The sequence below is a fragment of the Dermacentor andersoni genome, chromosome 8 (assembly GCF_023375885.2).
Source record: "Dermacentor andersoni chromosome 8, qqDerAnde1_hic_scaffold, whole genome shotgun sequence".
Classification (NCBI taxonomy): domain Eukaryota; kingdom Metazoa; phylum Arthropoda; class Arachnida; order Ixodida; family Ixodidae; genus Dermacentor; species Dermacentor andersoni.
Window position 1 is genome coordinate 117975944 of NC_092821.1, and position 18397 is coordinate 117994340.

Genomic DNA, 18397 nt, shown 5'->3' on the forward strand with positions numbered 1-18397 from the left:
CCTCACAGTGTTAAAGAAAGGAAACGTGGGTGCGGCAAATATACACCCCAGAGAGTGCAACTGTTTTTAGAGTGTATAGTATACTATACAACAAAACACACTTTCCTTGGCTAACTTGACCGGAAGTTTTCCAAGGTCATTAACACATTGCTGCCACAGCACATACGGAAAAGGTATACTATATCGTTTGACATCAGCTATGCTGAAAAAGCCTGTGCAGAGGTTTGCGATATGCCTTGCCCACAAATCATTCGCAGGGCGCAGTAAGGCAAGACAAATTTGTTTCATAACACTTTTGTAGTGATAAAGCTTTTCTGTCCAGACTGGTTACATGTACACACAGGTGTAGACACTGTAGCATGCTGAACATGTGGTCAAGTACACTGAAAGGACATAGTTTACAGAGGTAACTGCCAAGGCCCAAAGCCACTGTTGAGGTATTTTATATCTACTATGCTTAGTTTTCAAATTTAGGTACAGTTCTAGACATTTTCTTGTTTTTATGATCAGTCGTAGTACAGCTTTTCTGTTTACAAGAAGTCCCCTGCACAAATATTCACTTGTGTATTTACAATCTTGTGTGCCTTCTTCTGTACAGGCCTTACGAGGGAGCTCTCGGTACCAACTCCAATTTCCCTATTCAAATGCATGTAAAATGCAGAATTACTTTTATGATACAACCGCTAAACCAATTCGAATAAAGCTTGTCGCATTTCAGAAAGTTAAATTTTACCAATTCCAGGACGCAGAAATTTGACTTAGAACCTGGAATTAAAAAAAAAAGTTCAGGAAATTGGGAAGTCCAGTCCCGTAAACAGCATCAGTTGGAACATGGTGCTAATGAACATACACTAATGTACAGAATGTGAGAGATTGCTACCATTTTTACGAGGGCGTTTCGAAAGTTGTACTCACAAATTGGTGGAACATTTCAAACCACTGTATGATGATACATCCACTTTGTCTGCTTTAGAAGTATCATTAGGTGCAGTTTATGAAATTGTTATGTTGGGTTTTACTGTCAAGTTTAAGAGTTATTAACTTGACGTCTAATTTGTATTGTATAATAATTTTGTATAATATGCATAGTATGTACTAGTATGCCTTACTTCATTGTTTTGTGGTACACATTTGTCGATTCACCGTGCTGCTTGAACAACCAACAAGCATGCTGTGCTTAGGTTGGACAAGGAAAACCTATGTACCAAATGAAGGTGACTAAATTTTGATTTGACGTAGTTGAGTCCTTTTCAATTTTCTAGACATTTTTGTAAACAAATTGATGGCCTAAACAAAAAAATTTCCTTCCTAGAGTCACTAAATTTTAATTTCTTTTAAATGTGGCAAACCTTATCAAAATAGGTGCAGTGGTTGCCGAGAAGGACATCTACGTTCCCAAGTAAATTTGTAGCAGCCCTGAGGTACGTCACTCAGGCTGAACTGTCCACCTTTCTGCCATCGAAGATCTCTTTCTCTCTCTTTCCCCCAAGAGGTTTACCGTATTTGCAAATAAAGTCGCCGAAACATCACCATAAAAGAAGGTTAGGCCTGCTAACAATGTGAGCACGTTACCAGTGGGCCAAGTGGTACTCCACCCACGTTACCATTGGGAATGGTTGCCCACGATTGGTGGATAAGTAAAGAAGATAGGATCGAGCGAGAAGTGTCCCCCCATTATGCCGGCTCCACATGTCACCATCCACCCAGGGTTCAATGCAACGTCTGGCAAGTGTGAGCCATTGCACTGCTGTTGTGATCGAAAGCACAGCTACTGCCGGTTCCGGCAAGAGGCCCATCACAAATTTCTTCTTCTTTTGAACCGCACAAACCGCAAGGCCAGTTACCTCGTCACAAGATGCATCGATGGAAGCCACAACACAATGCAAATTTGTTGCACACGCTTTATTGCAGTGGATGGCATCGGGGCCAGCAGAATGACAAACGCAACGTTTTTCAGCTTCTGTGCAAAACATTGAGGACTTCCTGCGAAAGAAGCTCGGTCGAACTGTACAGCCACTACATCACCTGTCAAGTCCAACAACGGTGCCTAGAAATACTGCTCCAAACGGGCTTAGAAAAAACGGTGCACACAACTATCGGTGCAATCAAAACACGGTCAAAAGTGCAGGCACGTCGTGTGATGGAAACACCAAAGGCACGTGCGAGGAAAAAAAAAAAGACAAGCTTACATTTGGGCACGACGATGTTTGATTCGGCGCTCACATAACAAGGTTTTGCTGCAGCGGTGCGAACATGCCAAGTACGCAATCTGCAAGGTGGTGCATTGTCATTATGTGTGGAGAAATTAAGCAGGCATTGCACATTTTTTGGTCAACGAATCGCAAGTGAGACACTGTATAACTGTACAGAAACACAAGATAGCAAAACTTGGAAAACTGTTGTGGAAGATGCACGCACAATCTGCATTGCGAGCAGGAAAAATATTTTACTGGCTTTTTCCAGTCTGCTTGCTCTATTGTCAGTGTTCGCAGAGCAGTAAACAGACGACACCGGTTTGGCAACCTTTTGTCCCAGTCAACAAAAGAATGCGCAGAGTTTATGTTAACACAGCTTCATGTTACTATTCAAATAGCTAATAAATCCCCACATTGATACCTCTAGTTCGTTCTGCTCAATATACACCAATGCGTCAGGAAGACAACATCTGGTGCGCAGTGTTCGTGCCGGGGGTTCAGAATAAAAAAAAAAGAAGAAAGATCTCTCCGACATCACACACTGGGGTCAGTGTTCTCAGGCCGATCACTTTCGAGGATATACTTTTTTTTTTTTCAGTTCAGCTTCACACAACCTCTAATGCAACGCCTCAAAAGCGCTACGGCCACTCTGTCAAAACACTTGAGAACCAAGAAACACAACTGCGACACTGTTGGAAGGCGTGCCGATCCTTTCATAACATCCAACTTCCTCACCAGCTTATAACCAATTCCAAAAGTGATCGGTCCAGAACGCAGCTCCAGTTTTGCATAGTGCACTCGCAGCATTATTACTAGACTAATACTCTCATTACAAAAGTTGAGCGTGACCACACCGAGCTTTATTTGTTTTCCTTATAGTACGGGGAGCCAACTGGCATCCCAGATTTTCAAGACGCACAAAGTGCTATCAAAATACTCATATAATTCACAGTTCTCGTCGGGCATCAAAAGCTGTTCCCGCACATTGCCAAAAGCTCCGATTGGCCAACCATCCATCCGAGAGGCAGCATTTCCTGGGCACATCACGGGCATCCTCTAACGACGTTCACCTCTGTACGTCGACGTATTGTGCGGTTAGTGTAAGTAACAAAAAGAAAGGTAGAGAGAGAGGGAAAAATACAAAAGGTCCCAGTTGTATAAAACTGAGCAAAGTGGTACACACAAAAACAAAAAGAGTTGGAAAAAATAAAGACGCCGCAGTCATCGATCGCGCTCGCACTGGCTGAACACGCCAGCTAGGAACAAGCGATCACAAACTGTGGAAAACAAAAATAATCAAAACAGAAGCATGTAAGACGTGTGAAACGACGCCTCGTTATGTACAGCCAGAGAGGGGACAAAGAACTGTCCACTCAACTTCCAACTCTCGCAGAACTCAGGAGAACACTCGGTGGCCAGTGGCAACGCACTGCAACGTGAACCCCACCAAAATGTTTGTCCCAGTGAGCAATCAAAGCAGCTGAAACTGCCACACTCTGGCAGCCATGCTGAAGAAGCGTGCATGCCACCGAACAGACCGTGAAACCAACAGTGTCGGTCAGATTGATGTGTCATCAACGTGTGGCTTTTTTTCCTCTTTTCTTTCCTTCAGAGGTGTACTATAAGTAGTTTTACTGTGGCCTTTGCAACAAGCCTCGTACACAATACGTATAACAAGTGCAGCCCAATGACGGAGGCAGCTTCAGTCATCGTCGCTGCACCCAGACTCACAATCCCTGAACAACAACAAATGCAGGAACGCTGGCCATCACTAACCACAATTCACATTCTCACTCCATGCGACGGAAACATTCACGGGCTCAACACCACTGCGTGCAACTCCGCTAACCGACGGTGGGGTCTAGTGGAACTTCTGCTTCCAGAAACAATGCAAGAACAAAGCGATTTTTTGGGGGGTCGCAGTTTGGTCAAAGAGATCGTCTTGGCATCTACTGTTCAACCCAATTTGCTTTCCAGCAAACGGTGGGAAACCATGTACAGCCACTCTTTGGTCTCAGTGCAACAGCTTTCCTACCAATCTCCCCCCCCCAATATCTCTGGGTGAAGTGACTAACATTCTGAGGCAGAGCCAGATAATGTGAGAAATTTGAGTTCTCCCCACCTACTCTCAAATTCTTAAGGTTTCCCCCTCTTCATGCTCAACCTTGACTCAACCAACCACTGCTCATATGACGTGGTCTCTGCATTTTAGAAGCACTCTTCGGTGAATGGCGAGCTGAACTTTAATAAAAATGCACTCACAGCATCTACAAAACAGAGCCAACGAAGTCCAATGACCACGTGATATGAGAGGTGATGGTGTGCTTGCTCTCAGCAATGTTGAGGAGCTTCTAGTGTAGTTTAGAAGCCTCACCCTTGCCACGTAATGCAGGCAGGCTTGGTTAGCCACCGAGCAGAGGCGCCAACCTTGAAAAGCAATGCAGCAATGGCATTGCCAGCTACACTAAAAGGAACCAACGCTGCAGAAACCCGGCTTCTTGGGGATGAATTAAGAGTAGGAGCGGCAGAAAACAAATTTCTCACAACGATCTGCCAACTATGGTCAATCTCGGTGCCTTTTTACGTCGCTAGCGGTGAGTTGCCACTGGCCGAGGAAGGGAGGGTTGGGCACGAGAAACTGCCGGAGACGCGGTTCCGAGTCACCGTCCGAGCCCGGAGGCGAGGAGGTCGTCTAGTCGTCCCAGTCCTTCTTGATCTCGAAGGTCCATTCCCATTTGAGGTGCTCGTGCTTGTCGTCGTCAGTGAAGAGTGACTTGACCGTGTAGGAGCCACGGGCGAGCATGCCCGACGGCATGTCTTCCTGCGGCGTTGTGAAGGACTGGATCTCCTTCTTGGGGGCGTACGAGCCCACCATCTGGTTCATCTTCTCCACTGCAAGCGTTGCGGAGGACGAAAAAAAAAAAAAAAGCAAGGGCGTCAACACGATTGCTGTATATGAATTACTGAACAACATTCAAGTGCAGTAGAGAACATAGATAAGCCAAATCAACACGTACAAGTGAATGTTGCACAAGAAAGGGAGCGCATGTCCTGTTGTCTGTCTTGTCTGTGTGAATCCAGCGCTATGACCTCAATTATTGCAACTAACCAACTAGCCCAAAAATCTGCAATCCTAGATATACAGTCAATGACCAATTTCTTTTTCAGATGCCCAATTTTTCAGACATGGCGGATAATAATTCGGATGGCTTTGTGGCACCGCCATGTACCCACACAAAGCCAACCTATAAGGACATCTAAAATTTCAGAGGCTGAAACCCCTTCACCATTCTATTTTTCCGACTTCTTTCCATGACACCAGGTCTGAAAAAGCAATAACTGAAGCCACCGCCGCCGCCATTTTGATTATTCGACAGCCTCGAACCATGCTCGTGCATGCAAATCCACTGGCAGCCGTAGAACTCGTTTTGTTCTGTCATTAAGCCTAGCTGCTTCAACTATCAATTTTCTAGCTGCTTGGTGCTGTGTTTTTTCATTTAAAGGATTCACTGCTGTCATCAATGAAGCCGCCTCCACCTTCGTCATCCTTGCCAATGGCGTTAAAGCGCGGAAAGCAGATTTAAGGCTCTAAAGCATTGCAGAATGCCGGTTCCCGAAAATTAGCCTCACTGCAATACAGTGGTGTTATGCGGTCAAGCATACACAAATTATTGCAGTGAAGCATACCAAGGGTGCAAAGGGCCCACAATCGCGGGACATAAAATGTGTTCCTTCATCACGCACGCACTTGCCCTTTTCTGCTACAGTTTTACGCACCGAGATGCCTAATAATTGTACCGACAGGCTTTTAAAGCTATTTTGGATGTGGTTGTGGCAATCTGAGCCCTTGAGGGCTGTTACAGGGGCCCTGATCCACTTTTTTATTGAAAAGGAAAAATGCATTTGAAGTTAAAATAGGCTATTTCATAAATACTTTGCCGTAAAAACTACCTCAATGCATTCAGCAGAAGCGGAGTTCTCGGCAATCAAACACCCTCTTTGCTGTGCTCCCGTTTCTTCTTCAATGCCTTGCACTGAGAAGGCTAGGGTGGAGAGGGTTGTGCCCAGAATTTTTCGCCTTGTAAATGTTACCGTAGCGCACAGGTCAAATTTACTTTTGCATGTTAACGTAGACACCAATACTTCAGATTGTGATGCTTACGACGTGCCAAAGGTAAGCCAAACGTGGTTGTCCTCGGCAAGCCACAGTGCACTTAGCCAGTGGACTTGTGGCGGCACACCGCAGCCGCCACAATATCTCCGCTAGTGAGAATACCAGAGTTACATGCGCCTGTAGTGCGTATGCGCAGTGTTTGTTTTGTTCAAGCGTTTGCTTTGTGCACGACAGGGCTTGAGTACGTGCATGCATGTATAAGCTACATTGTCACCAAGCAACGTGGCGCGGACCGGCTTTGTCCTTCAACAGCTTGACCAATGGATAGCAGCCACATCCAACTTGGGCGTTTCTGAAGCACTATCAATTAGTCTGCGAAGGCGTCTAACCAGGAGCGGCTAGGAGTGAGCGAGCATTGGCACGTGTGTATGTAGTCTAACCCTAAGTTTTGCGTGGTTCGGGGCTAGGTAAGTGTTTAGGTAAGTGTTCAAAAGTAGTCAAAATTAGGGAGACTGTCGCCTACGACACCGATATGCAGGGTGGCCAAATTTCAATTCCTAGACAGGTGACCACGGCCGAGCGTACGTGAGCAGACAATTGTTGGCTACTTGTGGAAGTAGGTAATTATTATTGAAATTCGAAAGCACATCTTCGCTTACTTCGGCCTGTTTATTAAACTTCGTCAATAAATACACACAGTAACAGACGGAAGAAGCGCACTGATCCAAACAACCTTCTTGATTGACGTCGTCCATTGCCCAATAGCCGCCGCGTGTGGGAACCAGCTTTATTAAGAAATAAAGCATTCAGAAGAAAATGAGGAGTAGGCTTCTGTTGAAAAGAGAGCATATTAAGATAGGCGACTTTGCGCTCTGCTTGCAAGCTCCACATGCCATGTACGACAGCAAAATTTGGCTGAGATGTTCACAGCAGCGTATGCTATTCGCAGACTATGTTTTTGACCAAGCCCAAGGGGTGGTTGAGGGCCCCTTTAGTAGCATGCTCTCTTTTTTTCGGACTACCCAATTTCTTCTGACATTTTTGCGGTCTTTAGAGAGTCCGAAAAATTGGACTGACTGCAATATCATCTGTTAGGCTAAACCACTGGCTCATTTGCGCTTACACTTCACAAGGAGGTGGCATCGCATTGTGTACGCTGTGTATTACTGGATTTGGGTGCATTGTTTGCCCCTTTTGTCCAGAATAAAATTGGAAGTATGCATTGTCTACAGTGATGCCTGTAGATAGTCTCCAGAATGAAATGGTGGCAGCAGTTAACACTGTACAGTAGAAATTCGTTGATATGATACAGTTAAATATGATTTCCCGGCACCTACGTTCGCGATCGAGAACATTACAAGATGACCAAATACAGTTGCGCTTCTTTTGTACCGGTTCATGCGTTCCCGGAGAACACAATTATTCGACAGCAATGTTCGGTGTATTGCCATACTGTGATAGCACGATGCGTTTTCCGGCCACTAGATCCCGTGTAAATAAGAAAAGGCACGAGGCATGCACAGTTGGTGACAACAGCTGCCCACCGCAGCAGCTTCCCCGCATTACTCGCTCGCCCGTCTCACATGAAAATGCCGGCACACACCCAGTTTCCCATACCAGTACCAGCAAATCCCTTCCCGGTTGTCGCACACCGCATTCACAACTATCGCCGCCAACTGTATTGTGTATAACTATCTTCACCCATGTACCACAGCGCGTGGGGCACAGTGCCGTCGGAGGCTTACAGCACACTTGTAACAGGCAATAACTGAAACGCGTCACTGCTCCCATGTACAGTGCTCATGGATTGAAATAGGACACGGAGCATTTAGTAAAACCCTACATATGTGCAAAGTACGCGAGAGCACAATGTCATGTCGCTAGGAATTTGGTCACCAAAGGTGACGAGGGCTCCGATGTAAGTGTACGCGCCAGATATACGTCGATGTGACACGAACTGCAGCCGGTTGAAGCGAAAGTATGCGCATTACTTAGCCCTAAATTGACGCGTTTCATTCCGTGAGCACTGTACAGGCGGCGCAAAGTGAGCGTCATGTTTTGCTCTGGCAGCATCATAGGCATTGAATTCCGGCGGCATCCACCAGCTTGATTTCGTTTTGGCTTTGTGTTGCCATCTTAAAACAGTACGCAATGGGAAAACAATGTGTGTCTTGGGTTGCTTGCGGCCCCACCAGCTCGACATGTGTCGGCGTCTCGTGCCACAATGGTTTGCCTTCAAGTGGACATTCTCACCAATATGACCTACTCAAAGAAGCTGCGGGCTCGGGAGCGCCAACGTAAGCTTGCAGAAGCCGTAAAAATGACAGCGCGCGTCTCGGGCTGCTTAGGCCCCATCACCTCGGCACACATTGGCGCTCTGTGTTGCAACAATTTGCATTACGTATGCGTCAACTACAGATGAGCCTCTCAAATTTGTTTAGTGACTCCAGATCACACATTTTCCCGGTTAGTACACTTTCGTTTTTTTTTTTTTTTTTTTTGATGAAGATGTATGAACGAGGTTTTACTGTATAATGTTTATTCGCACGAGTTTTCCAGTCGCCGATCTACACAGACAATAACGTGTTCTGGCAACCTATTACGTTCAAGACCGATTTTTAACACTTAAAACACACCTTGTCACAAGCCAATCGAACGGAATGACAAGAGAGGGCAGACAAAGAGGCAAAGCTGCTCTCGCTTGTAAAGATCCAGTTATCCATTTTTCAAAATGGTGCAGGCACGGCTGGCCACTCCACTTGTAAGTATATTTGCTGGTGTTCTGCAAACTTATTTCATGCTTCATACTAAGGCAAGTCTGCATTGTAAGTGTTTTGCACATTAAGAAAAGCCATGGATTTAGTGTGTGTGCGTGGTTGTAAGTTTTTAGTATTGACACAAGCCAAATGTAGCACGGATGGCGAGTCCGTAGAATTTATTTTCTCTATACTGTCGCTACAATCAAAATTGATGTCATCACTCGAGCTTATTGCAAAGTTCACCGGCCCGTAAGCATGGAGTGCACCCTGCATTGTGCATATGCAGGTACTGTGTGGGAGCAACTGGTGAGCGCGGCTGATGTCATCTACTATGCAGTGTAGTCAAGACTGGCCAGTGCAGTTTGCACGCACTGCAGTTGTGCGCACAATAGACACTCTGCTACAGTAGGCTAGCATTTCATGACCTAGCTGTTTTAGGTGTCCAGCAGATGTGCTAACCTTGTAACCATCACCTGCGTGTGGTGAAGGGCTATTCAAGTTCCTTTAATGAGAAGCTTCTGAACCTGCAGCACTCGTGCGTCATGGATAGCTGACTGAAATCAGCAGTACAGGCCCAAACTATGGGAGAACTGGCCGCACAGTCAAGCACCACTCACCCTGCAGTCCGTGCCTGTATATCTTCTGGACGTACTTGAGCCCTGTGACGATCTCGCGCTGCACAAAGAACTCGATCCGGATCCGGTACTGGATGCCCTCCTTGACGATGAATGTGCGCTTCTTGATCTGCTCGAAGTCCTCTGCGTGGGTGCACAGAGCAAGCCCGTTCCATCAGTATAAACAGAGTAACAGGCTATCTTATTGTGGGCATTGGAGTGCTGCCATTATAGGATGTAGGTACAATACAGGCAACTAAAGTATAACATCAGGATGCACCGCATTACGTTTGATGTGTATGCAGGAGAATGGTTCAATTCAATTCCGTTTATTTCATGTTCCATCGAAAAGAGTGTGTGATAAGGAAAGAAATACTGCCATATGAGCAGCTTGACCTGTGCAGTCATCCACAAGAGGTTAGCACAAGTGACCAACGACTGGAGCAGAAAAATACTGCTTAGTGCTATAGTTTACAAACATGCCAGTAACGAGGCTGCCGGATAACTTCCAGTAATTGGATTGAACTGGCAGAGGTACGCGGTTATGCTAAAATCCATAATGTTCAAGTGCACCATCATGCACAGCACTCCAACACTTGGCATGCAACAACACCATTTTTACTGCCTTTTTTAAAAGCAGCTCTCGGCCTTCCTCCCCCCCCCCCCCCCATCATGCAGAATGGGAAAGGCCCAACACTTGCTATCTGTGTGCTTATGAGTAGCTGTGCTGTGCTACTGAAATCTAAATCTCAACTATGAATTTCACAATGATGCAAGCATAATGTCCGGATATTAAAAAAACAGGAAGTAGGACTGATAAAGCATGTGGCAATGGTACCTACAAACTCTCTCACTGCAGATTTTTGCGTGAAGCCAGAGCGATAAATCTGGTGTGAAAACCAAGCTAAGTAGTGTCCAGTGACATTTCAGGACACAAAAAATCTGAACCTTTAAAACCAGTAAATGCGAGTGCAAATGCCAGCCACCCCACCCGCCCCAGTAACAATACTGCAGCAATCAATATCCTGTTTTTACAAAGCACCTCGACAAAAGTGACAAGCTCGCTTTTGGTTATAATAACTGGATCGCATTACTGTGTTTGAGGTGCACCTTATGAATGTCAAAATCAAATAAAAGGACGGGGTCTAACGTTCCGAAACAGCAGAGGAAGTTACAAGAGATGCTGCAGTAGGGGACTGCAGATCTATCTCGGATACCTGGAGTTCCCTTAAATAGACACTAAAGGGGGGGAAAATATTAAGTTGAGATAGATTGATAGATGAGTTGTCTAGAAGCCTATCATCGTTTTGTGTGTGCCAATATGTCATTTTGTTGCGCAGAAAATTGGCACCGTAGTGTCCAGCTGCTGCTCCTCAAATCTGAACCCACACCAGAATCTCCACGTGAACTTCGTCAGTGGCGTGTACTCTGTGTGTCAACTAGGGCCAATAACACAGGAGAGGTACAACAGTACACGACAAGTGGCAGCACTTTGATTTGTTTTCTTTTTTAGTCACCTTCTTGCTTGCAAAAGCTCCATTCTCACTACGAATGACGAATTCGTTATTGCAGAAGCCCACTCGAAAAGAATTAAAAATGTGCAAGCGCCAGACAGCCAGTCACCTGTGAGATCGAGCACGACGTCGGGTCTCCCCTCGACAACCAGCACCAGCTTCTTCACAAGAACGCGGTTGGGGTTGTCTGGTTCTGAAAGGGAGAAGCAAAAAGGAAAAAGCAATGCAGACAAGCAATCTCTCGTTCTGAGCAAATAGCATCCAGTAGTGCACAGCATCTACTCAGGCAATTTTATGCCTTTCCAGCGCTTTAAAGAAACAGCAATAACTAAGAGAAGAGGAAGGACGAAAGGACAGGCAGGACACTGATCTTCAACTGATTTTATTACATGAAAAAGTACGGATATATACCTGCACTTCTTATGTGAATATACCGCATGAATGGTATTAAACCTCAAGTGCTTTTTGCATCCATGTGTCACAAGTGTACCACCTTGCATTACAGGTTATAAATGAGTTTGTTTTCCTTATTGGACAAGCTTGCAAAAGTTGCGCAGGATAACATGCATGCATGTGGCAGGTGCCCACCGACAACAATGGCCTCCGCAGTGGCGGCCCCTAGCAGCGTCTCCTTGTACTTCTGGAGTGACGGGTCCTCCTTGTCGGCCTCAACGATGTCCTTGAGGCTCTTGGCTGCAGGTGGCTTGTAGTTGGGGTGGTCCTCGTCTTCTTCTACCTCGGCCACCACCGTCTGCACCTTGTCGTCGGCCATGGCCCACTGCTCGCCTGAATGCGGATGTGCGAACATGCACTTTTTACAAGGGCCCCCACAATGACAAGCGTACATCACGCAATGAAAGACGACAGGATGGCACCAGGTCACTGTTAACAAGGCCTGGGGCAGTATTCTTGAGCGATCAGTTTCGGGAATTCGATCCCCTTCACGAGATTTCGCACGACTCGGCAGTGGACGTGTCGAAGTGTATGGCTGACGGCGTTCCTGAAGCTCTGTGCAGATAGCGACCCCTGCTTCTTCCGAGTACTATATTCGTTTTGTGCTTTCAGTCCACTCTCTGCCTCTCCCAAAGCAACTCATGCAAAAGTTAGCATTGTGTACGATTTGTGTCATCTACTGAGAGGTCATTTACGACACACAAAGCTTGTAAGCTTCTAATCGCAGGTGGAGCACATTACTTGGTGTTCTGTCAGTGTGTCTTTGCAGGGCAGCTGTAGTGAGCCAGCATGGTAGGTCTGCCTGCACTTAGGCGGACGAGGGGATTTCGAAACTGTTTGTAAATTGGGAGAAAGTGACAACGAAGCACCAGCTTTTATGTAGCATAAAAAGTCAGCTAAACAAATATGCAAAAAAGAAAAAAAAGCCCAAGAGGGAATTAGAATTGGCAGGGAAGTTAAGGCGAGTTAGAGTGGCAGATACATCTGCACTTTGACAGGCTATAAAATTTATGAACAACAGAAAACAGAGCAAATTGGTGGGTATTCATGGCACAAAAATTCAGGCATGCATAACAAGGACACAAGAATGAGCCAGACAACGCAAACGTCAACTATCAACCGAAAGGTCGTACAGCGTTCACTCTTTTCCACTTCTGCACGACTTGTCAGTTGATAGTCAGGGTCTAGGTCCTTGCATCCGTGTTTCGCGCACCTGCATTTCCATGCAATTAAAGAAAAACAGCTTCTAACATCTATGTTACCTAAAAACAGCGTTACCGACACAGGACAAAGAAAGAGAGTGGGGACACACACAGCGCTGACTTACAAATTGATAACTTATTAGAGCAAGACACCGGAATGGACAAACACTACCGTTCGACGACTGCACACGCGAATGACTAGGCGTTGCTGTCCAGGATGGGGTGATTCACTCGATATCCAGTCACAGTGAGTAGATATCCAGTCACAGTGAGTAGGACTTCCTAGATTTGTTGCGCGCCCATCGGCATGTTCTGTGGATAGCAATTCGGCTAGCAAGCACTAGTGTACAAAAAGGTACAATAAATGCCCATGTCACTGTTTGCACTACTGTGTTGTCGCTCCTTTAAAGGTCCGAAGAGCACGTGCGAGACCTCACACACGTGAACCGAGACTGGGCAATGGCTGGCACAGCCACAGTTATACAACGAAACACTCACTTTTAATTGGTTCTCTAACTAAGCTGGAATGCCCCAGGAAACACGCTTCATAATAAACAGTAAACAGCTGATATCAGCACAGTGTACTGGATGCATCCGACCAACTCTGTTGTCAAGTCCTTGCCCCACATGTCGTTAAAACGTTTAAATAACTAGCCAGAGGAAGCACTGCGACCGACTGCCACAGGGTGCCGATACAACCGTTACCACAAACAGGAAGCGCTCGTGCATTAACACACAATGCAGAATGTCTGTTCAGACAATGCAGGGAACCTTTTAAGTGCACCAACCACCTGATAAGCAGAATTTTAATTAAGAAAAGCAGCAGGTCTTCACGACCCCTTGCTGCCAACTTTTAACGGTCTGAAGGACTGCGATCAAGGCTGTCAACCATAGGTAGACGAGTGAATACCTGAGTACAGCACGAAAAAAAGGGGATGAGAATACACAACACAAGCCTGTCCCATTCTTTTCGCGCTATCCCCAAGTGTTCACGAAGATATGTACAACTTCAGTTTACAGCCCTTCTGTCATCCACAGAGCTTCTTGCAGCACTACTGAGAAATAAATCTTGCAAGATAGTCAATGCAAGCTTTTCAAAACAAGCAGGATCCATTGTAGGAATGTTATGTTGTTCTGCTTGTCTTCAATGCAGCTTGGCCCAAGATGTGGCCATAGTGGCGCCAAGCTTTCTTAGAATGGAATCATTATAAAATGTCTTGGTTCTTTGCTCACACGTAGTACAAGGAGAAAAAGTAAACCAAAAGAAGCTTGACTGAAACTGAAGCACGGCGAGCGAGGAGCTTCCCGATTTTCCTCCAACCTTAGCAAGCTGGCAACACTGCTCACATGGGATATAACTGTGCACTACAGCGGGAGTACTTAAGTTTTAGTGTAATGTGTTTCGTACATGATAACATGTGAAAAAAAATAAACTGCACTTTACATGCTGTTTTAGTGATGACTCGTCACTTTGTTCTACACATTTAAATAGTTCTCTTATCCTTTCTGCTACCCTCTCTGTCCTTTTACTCCCCTTTGCAACACAGTGCTACGGCGATGTGTGGACTGGTACTGCCTCAGTTAGCCAGTAAAAGAAATAAATAAAATAAATTGTGCAAACCACAGTGACAAGATGGTGTTACCAGCCCTCTCGTACAAAAGGAATTCTTTGCACTTGACTGCTGGGTGAAGCACTAGTGAAAGCTTTCACTATTTTTTCCTTCTTTTGCTGAAAGACCCGGCAAGTAACGGCGCCGCAATATGCGATCTTGGCAAGGTGCAATGGAAATGCTATGGTGTGCTAGAAGCTCCAGAGAGAGCCATGCCCAATGTCACCTACATGTGCATCAACAGGACCTGCCAGGCAAGTAAGTTTGATTTAAGAAAGAAAACTAAACATACACGGATGAGTAAATGGCATTTGTATTATGGCCTAATGTGAGAAATATGCACCTAAAAGGGGCATGGCTTCATGTGGTCAGCTACAATGTTTGGGCACCACTACAGAAATCATTACTGGAATCGATGGCGTGGTGAACTGGGGCTCAAGGTGATGAAACCACCATCCTTTCACATGCAGTGCACAAAAGTAAGGCTGGCTTGCCGAAATGGCAATACGCTACTGAAAGCAAGGTTTACCTCACCAAAATGCAGACTTGGCAGGCCCTGCACTATGTAGCAGACCACACCAACCCAGACCTCTTATGTGTCACTGTGCCTGCACAGGTTTGCTTCGATGCGTTGAGTGCAGCCATGAGCTTGCGTGCCCCACAGTATTTTCTGGGCGAGTGTACCTGCTACACGCCAAGCCTAAAATAAATGCTTACTACAACAGAAGTTGAAAGTCCACATATCTCGTTTTGCATCAGGTTCCAAGAATAGTGTGCTCAGCTGAGTTTCACTCAGGGCTGTGACTTCTGATAGTATCTAATCTATGGAGCCCAGAGAGCCAGATAAGGAATCTCTCTATATGCCACCATTATCTAGCTTTAAATGAGGAAAGAAAGCTCAGGGGGGGGGGCGGGGGTACTAGGATAAGAGCTGCACAATCAACAGTTGTAGTTAGTGTACATCAGCAGAGTTGGAAATCGTTCACAACACAACGCAACTAATCTCCTAATCTCATTCCTTGCCATGACGAGTCTCAAATCTGTCAAGCAGCACTACTCGCATACGCGTTCAGAATCAGAAGCAGGCCCAACTAACGAATGACTCTGTCATCTATAAATGGAAGGATAAGAAATTTCCATATTTATAGAATAGAGCATTTCAGAAACTACGCTTCAGACAAAGCATGATGGCTTTGTTTTTATGCCCTACTGACTGAACCAAGCAAAACAATAGTTGGGTAACCAAAAAAATTTTAAGCCCCAAAAGTTGTAGTTAACGCAAACCCATAGAGGCACAAGTAACGAGCGAATTCCACTGGTCACTTATGCGCAGTCTGGCTCTGCCAGAGGAAGGGAATGCCTGTTTGCTTGACAAGACCTACTTCAAGTGACTTATTTAAATTGAATTTTGTCAACACAACATGCAGTCTAGCACATAACCTAATGAAGAGGCCTTTCTGACTCCAGCGGGCAGTAAAACGTCACTTCAAACTGACCAACCAATTTCACTACTAGAGTCCATATTGATTCAGTGACATAAATAGCAGAGGCTGTCTTTTGCTGAATGCCACTGCAGTTTTCACACAAAATGTGCATGTCAAAAGGCTTAAATTTGTTTGCATGCCTTTCACAACCCACTTACATCAACAAGGTTGCATCGTTGCAATGACATTCGGAGTACATGTCTTTGGTACACACACACAAATTTTAGTCCGGCAAAAATATGGCCGTTGTAAGCACATGGCTTTGTGCGGAACTGTACGAACAGATTTCAATGCGATCCACCCATGTTTTCAATATACATCCACGAGTGCTCAAGGAGCTGACAAAGGGGCCACAACATTGTTGTGCATTATGACATACTGTACATGATGACATAACATGCACTACTGGGGTTGCATGAGATGATAAAGCCCCCGCATGGCACCACATCTCTGCGCTTCACCTTCCGAGTTTAGTGTGGTGTTCTTGTAAGCATAATCAACTTTGTTATGTAAAACTATCTTCGCATCAGATGTTTGTGTGGCTCTCATACAATCATTTCCATTAGCCATCAGAGGTACCTTGCTCATTACCAGCACAATTCCTGACTAAAACGGGTACTGAGGAAAAGCAAATTAAAGCTCTCATGTGCGTCACCTGTGAAAGAGGAAACAGCAGGCTTAAAATCGAGGTACTCTTCTGAACCCAAGACATACATGAGGACACAATGACAGCATCGAAAACGAAGACAACATGATGCTTCAGCTTTACGCACCACAGTAGATCATGGGTGCATATACCTTTCCTTGCTGACCTCTCAAAGGATGAAATCCTATCTTAACCAATTACGCGCCCCGACGGTTCTCCACATCTTTCTAGACATGCTTGAGCAATAATGCCCACAACTCCTGGGACTCGTCCAACATGCCAAGCATGGCCCAGAAAATCTCAGGTATGTGAAGTGTATGCGGTCTACCATGCCCCTGAGTGTGCTGCTGCTAAAAAAATAACAATGAAACATATCTGCTGCCGAAGTCGGGTAACGTAATACAGTTACGCTCCTGCACGTAGCTTGGCTTAGCCAAGCACAGCAATCCGTCTCTCTCTCCTTCTATTCTTTTCACTTCGGGGCTTGGCACATATCCTACTTTGGCCGACAGACGACGAGAGTTTGAAATTTCGTCGCAGTGGTTTGAAAACGAAAAACAAAAAGAACGATACTTAGTTTCGAAGGGTCCGAAAGCGGGGCGGGTTATTCATTTGTTATAACCGAACCGCACGGTTAACGGTACTTTTACACCGCGTCGCCTTGACAAACAGCTAAATAAAGAAAAAAAGAAACGATCGTGTGGCAAAAAAAAAAAAAAAAAACTCAACCTGACGCGGCTGCAACGCACTAAAAAAAAGAAAAAATCTGACTTCCCGGACACGTCAGTTCGGCGAGACAAACGACGGGAGAGTTTTAAAGAAGCAGAAAAAAAAAAAGAACGAGAGAGAAGAAAGGTGGCTGAAGAGAACTGCCGGAGCGATCAGGCTCTTTAAGGAGGCAATGGCTCTTCTGACCACGGAAATGAAGGCGACATTCAGCCGACGTTCGGATACAAAATCTATGCTCGGCTCAAAAGCTCGCGCTCGAGACAAGATTGCTGAAAAGCGCGGAACCACTTGTTGCGCAATAGTAGCACAGAGCGACAACTGTGTTTCCAAAGAGAGGCCGAAGTCGCTCTACAGCCACAAACATAAACGCCGCCTGCGAATGTCGGTTTTGCAATGAACACGTTATATCTGCAGAGTTCAGTGTGACGAGTAACTGCGTGCACGGTTTCTTGCATGTCAGATGCCGATGAGATCATTCTCAATGAGCAAAGCAACGGTGACAAAAAAAAGAAAGGAGGGGGGAGGGGGAGAAAAAAAAGGTTGGGTGTTTCCGCGGGCAGCTCGTGACAGTACGCCCTCGTGAGAGGGTTTCACTTCACTTTTAAGCGCGATCACAAAGCTCGCGAGGGAGATCAACGTCGTACATGCGAAATTCACCACAACCGGATCCAACACCACCAAATCGTACTCACTTCTACGCTTCGCAATCTGCAAAAGTATGGAATCGCGGAGAACGCCGGCTGCTTTGGTTCAAACGGACGGAAGCCATGCTCTTCGACCCCCGATGAAAAAAACTCGCGTCTTACACCTCACGTTTCGTTTTCGGAAACCAAGACGTGATCGTCGGTGGGAGAAGGAGTCCCCGTGGCCGTGAAAGAAAGGAAACTGACCTTTCGGGTGTCGTCTACAACTCGTGGAGGTGCGCTGATTGTGCTTTGAGATTCGCCACCCGCGGTGTTCGTAAAAATCAATCCAAGATGGCTACTCTTTATCGACTTCCGGCGCGTAGCGCGGAGGTGCGTGCGCGCAATAAAAGGTGTACCACCGGAAGGCGATTAGTTAACTTTATTATCGCAA

General features: G+C 45.7%; 1 protein-coding gene across 3 annotated transcripts; it reads right to left on the bottom strand.

Annotated features, from left to right (window-relative positions):
• Positions 1-1887: 1887 nt before the first annotated feature.
• On the bottom strand, positions 1888-18316 carry RhoGDI (rho GDP-dissociation inhibitor). 3 transcript variants are annotated; one of them, XM_050176765.3, is made up of 5 exons: positions 18211-18316; positions 11785-11982; positions 11306-11389; positions 9686-9826; positions 1888-5087 (listed from the first exon to the last, which is right to left on the bottom strand). In XM_050176765.3, the coding sequence occupies exons 2-5, from the start codon at positions 11966-11968 to the stop codon at positions 4888-4890; spliced, it is 609 nt and encodes a 202-aa protein (XP_050032722.1). In that variant the 5' UTR covers positions 11969-11982; positions 18211-18316; the 3' UTR covers positions 1888-4887. The 3 variants fall into 3 exon arrangements, with proteins under 3 accessions (XP_050032722.1, XP_050032721.1, XP_054925616.1); XM_050176764.3 differs by lacking the exon at positions 18211-18316 and adding an exon at positions 18013-18186; XM_055069641.2 differs by lacking the exon at positions 18211-18316 and adding an exon at positions 12783-12857.
• Positions 18317-18397: the final 81 nt, after the last annotated feature.